Consider the following 19560-nt stretch of genomic DNA (forward strand, 5'->3'; position numbering starts at 1 on the left):
CTTATTGTGTACAAGGCCCTAGTTTTAATTTATAGATCTTCAAAAAAATATGTCATTGTGGCACAGTGGGATTTCTTTTCACTGTCAACTTGAACCAAATAATAAAACACACAACTTTGTGTCTGTGATCCCAACAGTCTGGAAGATAAGTCAGGAGGACCACAAGTTCTAGGTTGATCTACATTACATAGTGAGTGCCGAGATAGCCAAGCCTTTTATAGCATGTTTTGCTTTAAAAATCAAAACAAAAGAAAGAAGGAGGAGAAGAAGGAGGAGGAGGAGAAAAGGAAGGAAGGAAAGAAGGAAGAAAGGATAAAAGAAAGAAAGAAGAGAGAAAAGGAGGGATGGAGGCAGGCAGATAGACAAACACAATTAAAAGGTAGACAAGACAGATGTCACTTCTTTGGAGGGGAGATATTAAAGATAGGAAATAATTACCTTGCCAAAATGTTCAATCAGGATTTCTACCACAATGTTCTGGAATTTGATGTTCATCATAGCAGCCACAGTGTCCTCTTGAGCTCTCATCAGGGTGGGCCCAAAGATCACCCCCATATTGGAAGGTGTCATAAGATTCTCTTTGCTGTGCTCACACACACTGCCAGAAGAAAAAGAAAATGATTGAAAAGATTCATTTTTCTAGTAACTAGGACTATGCTAGGTGCTAAAGGAGGTAAGAAAAACAATAGAAAAAGAAGAGGCTTAAACCATACAAAAAAAAAAAAAACCCACAATGGAAAGAGACAAGTAACACAAGATAGTACATGAGTAGGAGCCAAAGTGAGAGAGAAGGACCTGAGTTAGCAACCCTGAAGGAGTTAGGAGACAGATGTGGAGGTAGTAAAGGGTGTCGGGCAAGGGGGCAGCAGGTCGAATGAACAGCAAAGTAGATTAGGAGTACAACCCAGAGGTGGAGGGCTTTCCTAGTACTCTATTTTTTTCTTAAGAAACAACAGTGGAAAGTGTGCCCACTAGTCATTCTAGTGAGGAATGTGGCCATTCTAGTCCCACAGTTAAAAAACAGAAACCTGAAAGGGCCAAAAAGGATACTAGTGTTGACTGTCCCTTGATCATCTTCATCTTTTAGAAAACAAAGAAGAGGGAAAAGCACCTTCCTGGAATGACAACTCCTTCCAGGTGGCTGCATCTCACTAGAGTCTCATCTTTTTAAAAAAAGCCTTTCTGGCATTGTTTGACTGAAAATGAAGAAATACAAATTTAGAAGTAAAGGCAGCATTTTGGAAGGCAGCCTTCCTTCTGGGTGTGAGGAAGACAATGGATTCCTGGTTCTCCCTCTCTCCTGATTTCTTCAAAATGTCTTTTCAATGTTCCATCTCTCCTTTAAAAATTAAAATATAATTGCATCATTTCCCTCTCCCATTTCCTCCCCTACCCTGCTTACCACCTTTCAATTTCATGTCCTCTTTTTCTTTGATTATTCTTGCTATGTATAAACATATACACAAATATATAAATAGAACCTGCTGAGTCCGTTTAGTGTTGCTTTGTGTGTATGTGATTTCAGGTCTGACCATTTGGTACTGTCCTCATCTTAACTAATACTTCTGGCAAGGAGAATACATTGCAATTTTCAGTTTAATTATCTGCTTCTTCTACTAGGTGGTAAACATCTTCCAACTGTGTTCCTGGCACACAACAGTTGCTAATTAATTATTTTTATAGGAACTGAACTCCACTGAAGCTCTTTTAAACTACTAGAGGCAGGCAAGCAAGTGAAAGGCATGCAGCCCTTTGGCCAGTTTGGCTGTGGGGGTGTAGAGGTTAGAATAAGTGGCAGGCCAGCTGCCCACTCAAAATACTAATACTCAAACCCACCCAAGCCAAAGGCCCTGAGAGACTGACCATCAACAAGCAAGTTCTTGACATTAAGTGGGTAATTAAGGGGGACAGAATCCTTAGACCAATCTTTATAATAAAGTCGTTTAAGCCCTTAACAAAGGCTGGGTGCCATTCAGATGGTAATGAGCTGCCAGCATTCAGGCCTTTGATATTTCTGGCTGCTGATCAGTCCCTTTCAACAGTTTAAATGCCTCTGCAATTAACCTTTATTCTTTAGTGACAGAATTTGTTCAGTTATTAAAATAGAAAAGAATCTCCATGCTGCCACCAAGTGATCTGGAATGGTTAAACCATTACGGACTAGGCAAGAACCTTCATCTCCTTTTGTAAGCCTCGAAGGGACCTGAGGTTTGTTCAATACCACAGCAGTTTGCTGAATATTCACAACTGCAAAATGAGGGCTATTTTATTCTGAGGCCTGAGCTGAAGCACCCAGGGTAAAGTGGTCAGTAATGTCAGTTTTGGAAAGGCAGGTGATAACAAACCTGAATTTGTTGGTGTTCAAGCGTAAGCATGTTCTACTGCCTACCTCTGTAACTCCTCTTGAGAAACAGCAGTTTCTATGGGAAGGCTTTAAGCTGAACTTACTTCTATTTCTCTGAAGGGGCTTCCTACTCAACCTTCCATGGTCTTCCAGTGAAACCTGGGGAGATTTCTTTGCAAGTGCCATCTCTCCTCTTGTGATACACTTTGTTTTTGGCCCAAGGGATGGATCCTAGAGTTTCATCCAAACTAGGAAAGGTCTCTATCATTGAACTACACCCAAGCCATATACATATATATTTCCATGTATAACCTTTTTTAAGTGCACACATTTTTGTTTTATCTCATTTAAGAAGATTTTATTCATTGAGGATGTCATACAATGTATTTTGATTATATTTATCCCCCACTAGTAGTCTCCCCAACTTTTCTATACCCCCATTTTATGTCCTCTTTTTTACTTTTAAATTTAATAACCCATTTGACCCCAATTTGACTCCCATACTTCAGGGTGTGGGGCCATCCACTGGAGTGAGTAGTCTTAGCAGGAGTCACAACTTTAAAGAAAACAGATTCTCCCTCCTCTAGAAGCAATCAACTGTCCATAGCACCAAAGGTGGGGGGGGGTCCTAATGAACTCCTTGCTGCTCCATGATAGAATGCTGGTGTCATTGATCTTGTACAGGCATCCACAGCTGCTGTAAGTTCATTAGTGCAGCAACTCTGACATGTTTCATCACCTTGAGAAGGTGGTGACATAGATGTCCCATATGTGGCTGAGAAGTCCACAGGCACTTATTCTCTGCGCTTTGACTAGTTATGAGTTTCTGCCTTAACCACCACCCAGCAGCTAAAAAGAATGAGGACAGATGATCACAGTGGCCTAGGGCTATATCGTCCTAGGTACTTGGGCGTTTGGGGTGAGAGGATCATTTGAGCTGAAGAGTTTAAAGCCAGCCTGAGAAATGTAACAAGATCTTATAAACAGAAGTAATGAATGATACACTGGGAAGTACAATTTATGTACAAAAGTACAAAATATAGAAATTTCTCCATATATATATGGTTTGGCTAATCTCACTGCATGATTTTTTTATTTTCAAGTTCCTTACAATAAATTTAATTCTAAAAAGAAAAGTGTAAGTCACAGCTCAAATTGTAGATTAATAAGAGTAAACACCAACAACATGGCATAGGACTAGAACAAATGGCTACAACTTGAGAATCAAAATTAAAAATAAGATGTTTAGCTAAACCAACATAACTTTATTTATACTTATATCCATAGACAAATACTACTCTTAGCCTTAAGCAGGGAATGTGCTAAATGCAGAGAGCTGTGACCACAAGATGTGCTGAGAAGAAAGGTCAGTTACAGGCTGAGCCCCAAACAAGGACTATTATGGAAGAGGAGTGGAAAGAAAGGAAGACTCAGAAGACAGGGAAAGGGGCTGTGAAATGCTATCTTCTGGGCAATCACAAATGCAAAACAAATGGGGACATCTGCAAGGAGTCTGCTCAAGAATGAGGCTGTCACTGTCAGATAAAAAGGGAGACGGGACTCAAGGGGTCTTATCTGTCATTGATGAACTATTTGCTACTGACAGATTTAGGGAGAGAGGGAGTCATTGTCAACAGTTGTGTACTCACTAGTGACCCCACCAAGCTCCAATAGAGAGTCCCAGTGTAATGGTTACACAGATAGCCCTTTTAAATTAAATAGGCCATAAAGCAAACCCAAGAGTCATCAATTTGGGAAAGAGACTAGCATGTGGAGGGAATAGGGGAAGATGACAGGCATAAGAGACAAACGACTGTCCAGAGAGCAGTACAAACATGTATGAAAATGTCAAAGAACTTAATACAAAATTAAAACAAAAGAATGAGTATTTGAAGGAGGTGATACTCTCCACTGTAGAAGATAATAACTCTCTTTGATGGTTTAGATTTGAAGAAATAAATTAAAACGCTTTGATGACCAAAGAGGTCATATAAATAGGGTATATTTGGCCTGGAACATGTGGCTGATCCCTTTAAACATGTACACATTCTCTAAACCACTATCGTACCATTCAATGTTATTTCTTGCTAATCATTACAGAAGAGGGGATGACAAAACAGGGCAGCTGCACATATGAATTCACAATGGTTGTGACATCACACACAAGATCTGGATATAACAAATTCCAACATGGAAAAGGGAGATGGGTGTGAAATCCCACTCATCAATGAGGAGCTGTTCACAACTGTCAATTGCTAGGAGATGAAGGGTCAGTCTTTCCTAAGAGTATAGGTCCTGATAAGTTGACCATACTCCAATAAAGGCTGCACATCTACAAATATTTGGGAAGCAAATAAATGGACTTGATGTGTAAAAAGACACAAAATTGGGTGTGTAGGGAACGAGAGGTGGATATGGGAAGAATTGCAGGGAAGGGCAAATATGATCAAAACACACTGCATGAAATTTTCAAAGAACCAATTTTAAAAAACTGAAAGAGTATTGGAGTCTGTGGCAAGTCAGAAAATTGTACTACTTCAAAGAAGGAACCACTACTCAACTCTAGCATACCAGGCCCAGTGTGGGCAAATTGTCTCATTTCCTGAAATCTAGGCATTAATGTGAATTACTTAAAATTTAAAATTGGGGAGCTAAATATTTCCCACCAAATAGTCTAAGACAAATAAAACATATTTTCACTCTGAATTTTCTCTGCAGGTTGTTCAGCTGAGACCTCTGGCCGAAGGAGTGGAGGCTATTTATGTGAACTTGTCAGTAGCATCCAGCTTTAGGGTTCAGTGACTCTAAGAACTCAGTGTACTTTGACTTTTAAATAAGGAATCCGCTTCCAATCATATCCCTGGTTCTATTACTAATGTACTGTGTGGCTTTGTGCCTATCTTTTCCCATCCTTAAGAATCCGTTCTGTCATGTGTAAGGTGAAAAAGTTATTAGGTGATCGAAAGTGTATTTTAGCCTGCCAGGAAATGAAACTAAGAAAATCCTGCTCGTGAAAACAATGAGAGCCACACATTACATGTCTCCTGAACCATCAATTATGTATATTCTCCCCATTCTAAACACACACACACACACACACACACACACACACACACACACACACACACAAACTGGAATCTGATCAAAGCAAAGCTTCTATACTCAATTCTCAACTTTACAGGAAACTTTAAAGGACAAGTAGTATTTTTTCTTTAACAAATCACAAGAAAAAGTAAAGTCATACAGGAAACCTATATATTGAGTATACAATAAAAAAATATATAGTCTCTATTGCACACTACATCAAATCTGGGCCTCTGTGTGCTTTATGATGTTATAGGTGATTCTGATAAACAATAAATTTGAAAAACAATGCTGGAGATCAAGCAGCCAAACACAATCTCACTACCATGTGTTTTTATAAATAAAGCTTTACTTGAACACAGCTTTTTATTCATTTAAATAGTATATATGCCTCATCCAAGCTATAATTATACAACTGTGGAGATGTGATACAGGCTAGCCATGTTGTTATCAAAGCCTCACATATGTACTTTCAAGTCAAATTTTGCTAGAAATTAGATACCTGAAACTCATTTCATCAGATTGCTATGTGTATGATCCTCATTTAAAGAGAAAGAAATATTATACCTGTAAACGCTATAAATTTGAGCATAGAATGTTTGATATTACAATTAATTTCCTTTCAGCTATCATAATTTTGTTAGAGATCTGCTTACAAAGTTCTCATCTTTTCAAGATAAATTGAAGCTGAGATATTTGTGAATGAAATAAATATAGTATCATGGATTTATTTAAAAATCACACAACAAGCAGATGGAAACTGGAGCAATAGATAAAATAAGGTGTGTTCTTGAGAACTGAATCTGGGTGATGAGCACACACGTTCTTTATTCTGCGTCCTTCATTTAATTTTTGTATAGACACACTAGAAGTCTTGCATAATACAAATTTATTCAACTGGAAAAGCAGTAAGAGAGAGAGTCAGTACTAAAAATGACCAGTCCCTTTCCCCCAAAATGGTCCCCTTTTAAGGGTAGACAGCTTTGGCTTTGTAGACAGCTTCAGTAGCACACTATCTGTAATTTATGAGATATACTTCAACATAGTACAATGTCCTAGACTACTTCAATGCCACCAATTAAAATCAAACCATTACTTAATGTAAGAAAGAAAAATAATTTTATTGTCAAATCATTATATAATATTTTAAGACATTTTAAATACAAAAATAAACTGAAAATGAATATAACTTAACTGCAAAGTGACAGCATGCTAACAGAGCAGCCATTAGCAAGTTGATGTATAGAGAATATGATAATTACATCAAAACTATCTAATAACAGTAATTTTAATAAACTGATGATGATTCTAAGATGCTTCCAGAATGCAGATAACAACTTCAAAAAGGAAAGTGCCCTCCGAATCAATGAGAAAATTTTTACATATTTTTTATTTGCATGTGTACTCTCATACATTTATGACTGTATCATTGTAATCATGAATCCATATGTTTATACTCTAAGAGTGACTAGTTGTATTTAAAAGATTAACAAGAAGACAGAGGTTTACAATAAAATTTTGCAAACTCCATCTCCAGTCAACAATGAAGGCTTTGTTAGTTAGCATGACAGGTGGTAAAAATTATTTCTCATCAGCTAGATGTGTACAAAATATAGATATTGACTGTGAATAACATACGGTCACCTAGCCATATGAACAAATAGAAAACTATAGTACTGGATAATGTGGACACCAATAACTGAATAAACCAATACTATGATTCTTTGGATGTGATGAAATGTAAATTACATAATAATCCCCTACTATTTGCTGTAGCTCCAAATCAGTTAACCTGAATCCATTCAGCCTTTAATGGTAAACTGCCATATACAAGAAACACTAGCAATAAGGGGATAGGCTAAAAATAAGAAAATAAGTAAAACTAGTAAGTAGGAACCAAGCACCTGTAATTCCAGCACTGAGAATATTAATGTACAGGTATCATTAGTATGAGGCCTACCAAGAGTGTAGAATGAGTTTGTCTGTTACAAACAAATAATAAGGAATAACAATGTGCAGGGCAATGGTGTGGTATCATCAATACACCAGTGCCATAATAGTTGGGGGGTAGTAAAATAAAGAGATGAAAAGGATATAAGAGATGGGTAGAATGTGTGGTAATATGCTGGTAAAATAGACAAACACCTGTAAAGAGTAGTATTTAATGTCAACTAGGAAAATGATAATAGAGTCTGGAAAGGCAGAAACTGTAGAACAAGGTAAGTAGAGCTTGTCAGGCATAGTTGTGCAGACCTGTAATCCCAGAACTCAAGAGACAGAAACAAGAGGATCAGGAGTCCCTAGCCTTCCTCAGCTACATTCATGTCTGCCTAGACTACCTGAGACTGCTTCCAAAGAGTGGGGAGGGAAGCTGGAGAACACTGTAATCTCATCTTATTAGCAAACACAAATATGCTTTTATATAAACACACTTGCACAAAAGATTTAGAATAATACGTGTTATGTTATCAGAAATGATTATGGAGTGCTAGAATAAAGAAAGGTAATTTTTGTTTTGCTTTCTGTACTTTCTAATTTCTTCAGCACAAAGTACTGCCTCTGAAAAGACATAAGGATTATTATTATTATTACAAAAGCAAGAATCCAGTAAACCTAATAGTCCTGAACCTTTCAAATGGCAGTACAGAGGCAAAACTGTAAAGGAGTCTTACATCTCTCCCATTAGATCAAAGAATTTTATTGCCTGCCTCCAATTATACTACTCCATTTTCTCATTTGCCTCGAGTGAGACTTTCACAAAAGATGTTGTCAACACATCTGAAAGCACAGAGAAATGGGACTTCATTGAGTTGACAGAACAAGCCATACAACTCCCTTTGTGTCTGCATACTGATAAACACACATATGAATGGTAGAATTAGGCATGACATTTGCTTCCATTGTAGTTTTCCACTAATGGTGAGATTGCTGGAGAGAAGATTATTAGTGATCTCCTATCTGTGACTAATAGAAACTAAAGACACACAAAAGAACCAGATAACTGAGGACCCCAAATTGGCAGACGTCTATTTATTTTTGTCTATTATTAACCTAGAAAAGAGCAAGGAGCAGGAATACATTACAAAGGCACGGATATAATCATTAAATACACTATGAAAGCAACAACTGGCAAGCAGGATAGTTAAATGCATTTTGAAAGCACGTGAATTTTCTCTTTTCCCCATATAAGTTTTCTAAACAGCACTAACTTTATTTTTTTTAATTTACATTGTCCAGAATATATTGTTATAAAGGTTTTAACATATGTAAAATTTTGGAGATAGTTAGTACAATGAATTATCTTGAGTAGCAACTTATGGAATGTGAGACACCTAGAACTGTAAAGATCACCACTGAGAGTTTCTGGCAGGCCATTTCCATAAAGGAAGGAGGGATACATGCTCTAAATGTTGTCAACATCCCATAGCCTTGGAGCATATGTGGAGCAAAAGGGGTAAATGGACAAAGCCCACTAAGCTATTCATTCTCTCCATCTCTCTCTTTTCCCTCCCTCCCTTCCCCTCTCAGTCCTCGCCATTATGATATAAGGTATTCTGTTTTGCCATGGACATCCTCTCTCACTCTACCATGATAAAGTGATGGGTCAAAATAAATATTCCCTCCCTTAAGGTTATTTTGTTCTGGTATTGTGTCACAGTGACGAAAGACTCAGACAAGTACTGTGGACATTTGGCCAGCCTACAGTATTTTGCCACATTTGCTTTCTCTGAAGTCTCTGGAAGTAAATTGATTACTCCCTGAAGTACCAGCATTTACATTTAAAGATAAAGCAAACTTTGCTACGAGACTACACCAAGATTTTCAAGTACAAGAAAATATGCAATTCCATACCACCTAATATCTATGTCATATTCAAATTTTCTCATGTGTCAAAGAAAAAAAAGTCTTTTAAACTGTGCCTTTCACATGTAAGTAAAATCAAATTCATGAACTGCATTTGCCTATTAGGATCCCTACCTCCTTTCCCATGATACTGACTTTTATTTTATAACCCAAGCCAATAATGTCATAGAATGTCAAGCATTCTCCGTGTTTGTAAACTTTTGTTTTTTAGTTTGATTCATGTTAAACATTTCATAGTTTATGCTTTATACTTCACACTTTATCAAATTAGGAGACATACAGGGTCAACTTTTATCACTATTGGTGGTGCTAACTTGCATTGACCAATGACATAAGGCAGTATCTGTCACAGAGCCTCATTGTAAAGATTCACAGTGTCCATTTATAATTAGTAGCCTGCGGCAATACAGTGAAATGATATGCGTATCTTGTCTCTCAATATTATTTTCTCTTTTGATCATTTGATCAGTGCTTAAAAACAAAGTAGTGCAGTTACAAGCTAATGATTTTGCTATTACCCTCACATTCATTAACTGCTATCCTTCTATTAATAGTTCTTCTTTCTTTACCAACTTCCCCCATGAGTTTCTGCTTCTTCAATGTGCTATGAGCAAATATTCATGTTCAGGTTTCCCAAACATCATTGGTGTCATCCCTATCAAGTAAATGTCTTTGTTTGCAGTATAATTTACTCAAGGCTCACCTAGTGTTTCCAAATTTGAGATCTGGAATGGCCACTTTCCTAAGCCACTCTGGTCCCTTTGAAAAGCGAATAGTATTTAGAAACAAAGGACTGGGCACTAGGTACACTCACTTTTTTTTTTTTTTTTTTGAGGAGGGAGAGAATCATTTGAAGGCCTGAAAAGACTTTTGTTTTACTTTGTATGGTGAATTCACAGACATTCTCCATTACCTTTAATATTGCAAAACTTGGCTCTTCATCTCTAACTTTGTATCCAGTTCTCCTTTTCTCACATCATGAACCTTAGCTTCTGCTAAATTAATGTATAAACACATACAAATATGTATGCACATGTATGTTTCTTCCTTGTAAAATGTGCACATATTTTAGATCATATTTATATGACTACTAATAAGCCAACCAGATGATGCTTTAAGTTTCTCTGTAGCTCTTCTTGTTTTCCAAGCCTGTTTCATTAAGGATGAGTCAGAGGCATGTGCTGACAACTTAGTTGAAATAGCTGCTTTCTCTATGTGTTTCCATTATCAAGTTGACAAACATGCATCTGCTTTTTTGGTGTCCTGTTTTGGGGTTCTTAAAATTTGCTTTGTTTTAATTTGAATTTGTACAAATTAGCATTGATTGGAGGTAAAAACTATATCAGAAGGTGACTTAGTCTCTATCTACCTCCATGTCATTATTAGTACCTTTCCCCATATGTAGCCATTTTCATAACTTGCATAACTTTGTTGAGGTATATCTGCCATAAAGTTCCCCATTTGAAAGAGTATTATTCAATGGCTTTTAGTATATTTAGAGTGCTGTAACTGTCACTAATGTCTAATGCGAGCTTTCATTACTCCATAAAAACCTGCCACATCCAGCATCAGCAATTTATTACTATGCAATATTTTATCTATCAATTTATATACTGATGGATGCTAGGTTTATTTACACCACTGAATAATTATGGATAATGCTGTTATAAATATCTGTGTGTAAAGTTTTGTATGGAAATCTGTTTTTATTTATCTTGAATATATGGTGAGGAAATAGAATTCCCAGCTCATGTAGAACCCTATATTTAACTTTTGGAATCATTACATATTTTTTAAATCACATTGTGCTTCATTTGACAAACTTTTTAACATATGTGTGATTTCTTACATTTTTAATTTTCCTCTTCTATTAGAAAAAACTCTAGAATATTGTACACCCACTGATTTATGTCTTAGGTATTTTGTTGCTGCTGCTGCTGTTGTTGTTGCTTGTTTTATAACCTAATATGTACAATGTATCTCATGGGGGGAAAAAAACCTGCATAGACAAAGTCCTTATTCTTTTCTTTTTTATGAGTGCACAATACTACATGGTGGACTAGACCCTTACTCATTCAACAAGTCCTCATTGTTGGACATGTACTACGTCCAATTTTTGTTCTTAAAATTATGCTGCACTGACCAACACTGTTTTGAATTTGTGGAGATGTATCTTTATAATAGATGCCAAAAAATGTAACTGGTAGACTAAAGTGAATATTAATATGCAAAAGTGTTAAATAGTTCTGAATCCCCCTTCTCTAGGAGCATACTAAACTAATACTGCAATTAATCAGAGTGCATGTTTCCCATAATTTCATTGATATAAAATATTAATTGAAATTTGTCAATGAATGGGAGCTCAGTAAAAGTTCAATCAGCATTTCATTACTACGATGAGATTGAGTATTAAATTTCCACACGTTTAAGTCTTTCTCTTTCTGTGATACATCTGTATGTACCTCTTTTGTTTCAAAGATTCTGAAGAGCAGAAATGCTGAAGTAAATCAGGTAGATGGGAAGATGGAGGCAGATACCCCATCACTCACTATCAGCTAGAAAGTTATCATGAGTTATTAGATTCTTGTTATACATTAGATTTTCAGAAAGTCACAGCTAAAAGAATGCCTTGAAAAATGGCTGATTCAGCTCCTTTCAGCTATAGAAGAACAAGTTCTATATTAACAAACTGAGGGCCAAAGAATGGAAGGACTTTCTTTAGGTCACATAACAAATTAGAGTTAGACCTAGAAATTGAACTCAAAGTTACTTTCCCTAGAGCAACTTCAAATTAATGCACAAATAATGTCTTTGTTGATTTTTGTATTTTTACTAAGATTACATCAAAGTACATTTTGGAGAGAACATGTCTCTTAATACTCTTTATTAGTCTGAGCTGCAGACATCAACAATAAACCAAAATCTATCTTTTTGTTATCCATGTTTATTATCTATATCAGCACCTTTAATATCCACTTGCTGTAGAAGTGTAAAAAAATCTTAGAAGGTACAAGCTGCCTCAGATGTTGGGAGATACCTCGCATCACAGGAATACCTGAGGTCCAGATATGCAGAGTTCTCTAACTCTCTCTCTCTCTGTGTATATATATATATATATATATATATATATATAGATAGATAGATAGATAGATAGATATAATTTTATTTTTATATATATCACAGGGGCAGCTAATTTTAAGTGTTTATCTCCTCTTTAGATAAGGGTCAATGTGGCATGATGAATTTTGGGAGTGTGTAGAGAGGCTTATTTGCTAAATATATATTTAGGATGCATTATAATTTTTAAGCTTATTTACACATTACTGCTTATAATACCAGGAGAGGTCCAAAGAGGTGCAGACCAATCAAATGGGCTAGCAACAGAACTGAAATAAGCACTCCAAATTTGGTAACTTCTGAACTGCATGCTTTCTGTCTTTGTTTTGATCCATGCAAATTAGTCTTTGTACACAAAATTAAATCTTTCCCATGATGCAACATCATGGAGCACGTGTACCCCTTCTAAGTCTCCAGGAGGTTGACCAGATGCTAGCATCTCTCATTTTATCTATTTCTCTTTCCCCTGACTCCCTCCCTCCCTCCATCTATCCCTCCTTTTCTCCCTTACTTCCTTTCCCCTCCCCTTCTCGCTCCTTACTTCCTTTCTTTTATTCTTTCTTTCCTTTGGCAAGTCTCACTACATAATAGTCTAGTCTGGCCTCAAACTGACAGTCTTTCTATACTATCCTCCCAAATGCTATGATTACAGACACACAGATTGTGCCCGGCAAAAAAAAAATCACACTTCTTAAGAACTCATTATATGTCATACGTTCCTTTGAATGCATGGCACTCCTACTTCACAGTCACCAGTATTCTCATCATAGAGATGAACACATAGAAGAAGCACAGAGGGGCTCGCTTAGGATTAGACAGCTAAGTTATAGAACTGGGATCCGAAACTAGGCTTGTCTGACAGTAAAGTACACAGCACCCTACCTTACTGCTACCTTTCAGTTAAAACATAACAGGGGCCTGTTGATGCTAGGATACATAAATGGGAGAATGCAAAACTGACCTCCCTCAGAGAATACTCAGATGACCCAAGAAAAAGTTGCAGGATGGTGCTCAATGATTTGGGAGTCAGTTTTTCTTTAGTCCCACCATGTGTGCCAAACCCTCAACAGAAACTCTGAAAACCCAGCAGTTACTTACTTTACCAAGTGTCTGATTAGAAGTTCCAGCATCTCCCGGTTCTTTTCTGGTAGCTTATATACTAGGGAGTGAATAGCTCCCAGACGGTAATCCAGGTTGTCAGATTCTGGCAGAGAGAACATAGAGAGATGGTTTAGCTTCTAGGTGACTGGATTAAGGAAACTCTCACATGTGTACACACACACACACACACACACACACACACACACACACACACACACCTGAGTACAGGGAGAGAGAAGAAAAGGGAGGGAGACAGAGAGTAAAAGAGATGAAGAAGAAACAAGTAAAGAAATAGACACAGACACCCAGAATAAACAAGAAAAAAAACAAAACCAATAATGGCAAGGAGAGATTAAAAAGCAAAAGAAACAAAATACAGGCCTAAAGGGATGAAGAAATGAGACAGTGGGAATGGGAAGCTTGTGGTCAAAACAATCTCAGAGGCGTGCAGAATTGCAGTCACAGTAGGCTGTCTCTAAAGCCCTGAGCAAAGCATCCAGTTAGAAACCCTTTCCCCACCCACTATGTGTGCAGTACTAAGGTTGCTGCCTTCCAAAGTCAGTCACTGAAAGAGCCCAGAAGTACACACCACATGCCTTCAGTTAGCCAATTCACTTGAAACCATGCCACTAACATCGGTTATCAAAATTATCTACCTGAAAAAGTTAGCAATCAAAAATATTCTCATTTGGCAGTAGGCAAAATCTGAGTTTATATTGGGAGTTTTTCCCTTAAAGAAGTTTTCTAGCTTTTTGTTGTAAACTTCCTAGGAAACCAGGACAACAGAATTTAACTAGCAGAGCACATACTTACTGGCAGCAGAGACGAGCTCTTTGTGAAGCTTATAAGTCATGACAGGTTCTGAAAGATTCCTGAAATGAATGAAGACAATCACTTTTTTGGAGGAAAGAGCAACCAGACCTTTGACTCATGGTTCTATGAGTACTAAGGCCCCACAGCTTAGCCTGATTACACACATCTCCCAGAAGTTTACCAGTGGGATCAAAGTTTAAAAGAAGATGTGCAAAAATATAGGCTGGGGCTTCTATTAAGGTCTCCAATTAGTTCCCCAAGGTGAAAGGAAATAAAAACCAGTCCTGCTGATTCTAAGACAGACCTACTCTAAATATGACCATGTGCTTACAAGTTGATGGATCCTAAGAATTTCCAAAGCACTTTTATATCTGTTCCATTTGACCCTTCCATTGATCTTATGAAGTAGAGCAGGATTGAAACCAAGAGATGAGTTCTGGGATGGAATTAATACTTGGGAAATCATTAACCATAGTGGCAGTAGCATAGACAAGATAATTTGATGTAGTGTACACATTTCCAGCCAAGTTCCTACAGAAAGTAATGTACATGCCATTTCTACTTCTTAGTCCTGGAATCCCCTGATTTACTCTATAATCCACTATACTCTGACTCACCTCAACTGCTCCAAGGAAGCTGTTCTTACCAGTACCACCAGTGACTGCTCCAATTGCTGCACACGAAGGCAACTGTCATTCTTTACCTTACTTGCCTTCTTTGTGTCTGTTAACAAACTTCCTCGAGACTTATCTCTTGTATTTTCCTGAATCCTTGATTTTGGTTTTCTCTTAATCATGGCTCCTTTCTCTTTCTACAACACTAGAGGCCTGGAAAACTCAAAAATCTACAGAGACTAGGAAATTTTCATATTGCACATGCCTCATATTTAATCTGCATTTACATGACAGTGCCTTTATTTTTCTACAATGGCAACCATATTTACTTATACAAATAAGCACATGGACTCATGGGAGTCAAATCTTTCCATCTTCAACAGAGATGGAAAATGAATATTTTTATATGAAATACACTCATTTTCATATTTTGGCCATTGATTTGATTCTATTTCAGTGGTATCTACTACTAGACAAAAGGGGGTGCCATAAAACGCTGTATTGCTGTTTTCCCAACAGTCTGGCATATTTCATTGAGCAGAGGGTCATCTGTTTTTGTGGTTTTAAGCACCAGCACAGCATCATGGTTTCTACTTCTGTCATTGAAGGGCACAAGAAGGGCTCTACATCTAATTTCTTAATAAACATTATTTCTCTGTGGCAAATCCAAATGGCCCCATGGTCTACCACATCCATTTTATTCTCGATTCCTATTCTGTCTGTTTGCACAAACCAGATTCCTTTCTCCTTCATGATCATAAGCAGTGAAAGGATTCCATTCACAAGACTCTTTCAAAGCTCTCTTCTTGCCATTTATGCCACTGATATGAATCTTTATATAAACAAAAGCAAGAATAAACCAGCTTTGCATCTTGACTGCACATACAATGTGACCTCATGTTCCGACTGCCACCACTTCCCTGCCATGATGGACTGGATGCTCTCTTAAGGAACAAGCCAACACAAAAATTAAATTGAAACAACTCAATAGTGATCAGTCCCACCAATGATCAACTCTTACTACATGTGTTGGCCACTCATAGGCTTGGCCTTCCCTTCTGTTGACTAGGCTTGAGCTAGAAAGGATTTAAATTGAAGAAAGCCTTTGAAACACATCTTTGAAAATACTGACTCCTTTTAAGGAGGATAGAGACAGTACATCACTCACTCATTGACTACTCTCATTATCCCAAGTCTACCCACACATTCCAAAGTCAGCCATGGCTCCTAAAAACAGATATTAGGAAAAAAGACACCCCAGGAAAAGTAGCCTTTTAAGTCAGAGATTTAAGCTAAAAAAAATAGCAACTATAACCACAAACATTTTGTTGGAGAAGCAAGAACCTCAGTTCTCCCATCTGTAAAAAGGAGTACTGCACTTTCTGTGGTACATGGGTATTGGGATAAAAAATATCAATGAAAGTGTGAAAAACAGCAACTAGCACACTTTCTATCATGGTATAATCCCTCCAATAGCATTTACTTTCATTATAAGATAAAGTAGACATGTTTCTGAAACATAGTTGTATGAAACTAGAACTATATCAAGGTGATGCTATAGTGGAAGGTCACTCAACAGCATATCATGACCTAACTGTTTAAATATCTATCTTAATGCCAAAAGACCACAAAAATTGAAAAGAAAACACTTGAAACTACACTGCATATTATAGGACATAAAGAATGGTAGTAAAAAATTGAAGGGAGTGCCATGTGTGGTAGCACATACCTTTAATCTCAGTAGTACAGAGGCAGGTGGATTTCTATGAGTTGGAAGCCAGCCTGATCTATATAGAGAGTTCTAGGCCAGCCTACAAAGTGAGACCCTGTCTCACTGTCTCAAAAAATGTAGGGATATATAGAGAGTTTGAATGGATATAAATATACATATATGTCTATATATACATATTCAAACATATTTTAAATAACATATACTTATGCCAATAAATAGGACATTAATTTTATCAGCACTGTGTATCCTCAAATTTTGCTAGTAAGTTCATCTTTTTTCTTACTGCTGTCACTTTATTTATCTCAAACACTGTATTTTCTTTATATTTTCACCTATATGGGTTAAAACATGACAGTGCAGTACAGCCATAGTCTATTTCTTTTTCCCTCTCTGGGGCAAAGACTCTACTACTGAGCTATACCCACAAGAGGATTGTTTTAAAGAATAGTGTTTTTTTTTTTTCAAAAATATTTTTTCAGTAACAAATGCTTTTTATTTTAAAACTCATATTAAAGATAGGTTTTCTAGAGCTTGAGGCGGTGACCATGTCTATAATTCTAGCATTCAGGAGGCTGAGGCAGGATGATTGTATCAAGGTCCAGTCCAGCCTAGTCTACATAGTTAGTCCCTGTCTGAAAGACAAACATAAAACATCTCTTTCCTCTCTCTTCTGTTCTTTTATTTAGCAATCTTTTTCCAGCTTCTGAAACTGAGACTACCTCAACTCCAATCTCCACCTAGACAAATTTCAGCAATCATGAAAAGCAAAATCCCAACTGAAGTTAAGCATACCTGAGGTAGAATTTTAAGGAGCTTGTGATTGTCTTAATGTCCCAGTCACTATTATGAAAATCGACATCTCCTGGACATTTTGGATCTAAGGGGGGAAAAAAACAAAAAATAATCTTCCAACAGATTTTACCTGTTACCTTCTGTTTTTAAAATGAAGTATACTACTTACTTAGATGGCTACTCTAATAAATTTTCCAAAGACTCAAACTTTACAAAAGGAAATCTTTTCAGTTTTCAAAAATGATCTTGCATTCTGGGAAGACAAATGGGCTGCACAGAGTCAGAAGCTCAAGAGCAGAAACACCATGGAAATCATTCATTACCAGCACAGGAAACTTAATCTGTAGATGAAAATTTGCCAAGAACCAATATAGATGAGTCTCAGAGTTACAAACTGAGTAGCCCAATCCTATCAGGGAACATCACAGGTTTGAATTCGCTTGTAGTTTTACCTGGAGTAGAACTCTGAGAAAAATTCCCTCATGAATTCGTGCTTCTAGCTTTGGGGGCTAATCAGAAACTATTTTACCATACCCCAAGTACTACAGTTTTACCACAATCTAAATGAAGAAAACATTCAACTCCATACCCAAACTGTCTCTCCTTAAAGGGAACATCAAAAATAAACTGAAAGGCACTGGGGAAAGTCACAAGCCAGGAGGAGAGTAGACAAAGAATCACATGAGTTATGGAACACTTCCCTCTCCCATGACACCTTACCACCACATCCTTCTACATACTAACAGTAGACAATTCACTAAGTTTCTATGGTAAACAAAAGATGAGGAAAGTCAAAAACACAAACGACCTGAGTCAAACATAAAGCTTCATACTAAAGGTACAATCAACTCCATTATTATTTTTTTTATCTATTCCATCATGTCTAACTTACAAAATGTCAGAAAAAGCAGCTTAAAGATGCAGAAGAAACAGAAAAACCACACTTCAATATGGAGAGTTTGGAAACATGAACTCAGTAATTTGGAACATCTGTGATTAATGTTAAGGGCTATAATACACAAAAGTGGGTAAGAGAAGAGATGGATAAACAGGAGCTAGATACAAAACCTAAAGAAGCATAGAAACAAATGTAAAAACTCACAACACTGTAATAGGAAGGAAGAATGCCTTTAAGAACTGGGCATGGCTGAGAGAAACACTAGTGAGTGTGAAGAAATGCCAATAGGTACTTCTACAATGGAAAAACAAACCAAAAAAAAAAGGATGAAATAGTGGAAACAGAGAATCTAAAGCTAATGAAAGTTGTAATATACATGTGTTAAGAATCACCATGATGAAAAGAAAGATAAAAGAGTTTTTGGATGTAGCTCAGTAGCAGAATGCTTTTATTGCATGTGTGAGGCCCTGAGTTCAATCCCCAGTGCTGGGGGGTGGGGAGTAAGGGAGCTGAAAAGAAAAAGAAAGGAGATAAAGAACAGAAAAGATAAAGAACTGAACAACTAAGAATTTCCTAAGACTAACAATAAATGTCAAACAACAAATGCAGGAATGAATCATCAGAAAACATATATAAATGGAGGGGAAGGGAGGGGAGAGAGAGAGAGGGAGAGAGAGAGAGAGAGAGAGAGAGAGAGACAGAGAGAGAGACAGAGAGAGAGAGAGAGAGAGAGAGAGAGAGAGAGAGCGAGCCTAGAATGACTGTGAGGTGCCCAGCCCCAATTAATTTAACTACAATGTAACCCTTACACCAAAGTTATACACTGCTAAATGACAACATTCAGTGAATTTGGATTTAGACATCAAGAATTTTCAGCTGATATTATAAAGGAAAAACATCTATAAATGTATAACCAACAAAAATTAAATTAAACTTCCAAGAAAACAAATATCAATATAGCAAAGCCCTACAAAAGAATACAGGTTGGCTACTAGCTGTCTGTCTAGGGACTCGGTTTATAGATTCCAGAAGAGAACACCCAGAAAGCAAGCAGGGCTTAACAAATGTTTACCTAGATGTCAATTTCACCTTACCCAGTCAGTCATAATGGCGAAGATCATAACTGACAATAAAAGCTGGCAAGGATGTGGGGCAAAGGGGAACCCTCATTCACTGTTGGTGGGATTGTAAACTGGTCTAT

General features: G+C 37.0%; 1 protein-coding gene across 1 annotated transcript in view; it reads right to left on the bottom strand.

The window, feature by feature from the left end:
- Ophn1 (oligophrenin 1) overlaps positions 1-19560 on the bottom strand; it is a 317225-nt gene that overhangs the window by 45682 nt on the left and 251983 nt on the right. Inside the window, exons 16-19 of the mRNA XM_036174204.1 lie at positions 17462-17546; positions 14324-14382; positions 13508-13613; positions 439-598 (exon numbers count right to left, since the gene is read on the bottom strand). Of these exons, the coding sequence (XP_036030097.1) occupies positions 439-598; positions 13508-13613; positions 14324-14382; positions 17462-17546 (410 nt within the window). The remainder of the gene's footprint in view (positions 1-438; positions 599-13507; positions 13614-14323; positions 14383-17461; positions 17547-19560) is intronic.

Source organism: Onychomys torridus, chromosome X, assembly GCF_903995425.1.
Source record: "Onychomys torridus chromosome X, mOncTor1.1, whole genome shotgun sequence".
Lineage (NCBI taxonomy): Eukaryota > Metazoa > Chordata > Mammalia > Rodentia > Cricetidae > Onychomys > Onychomys torridus.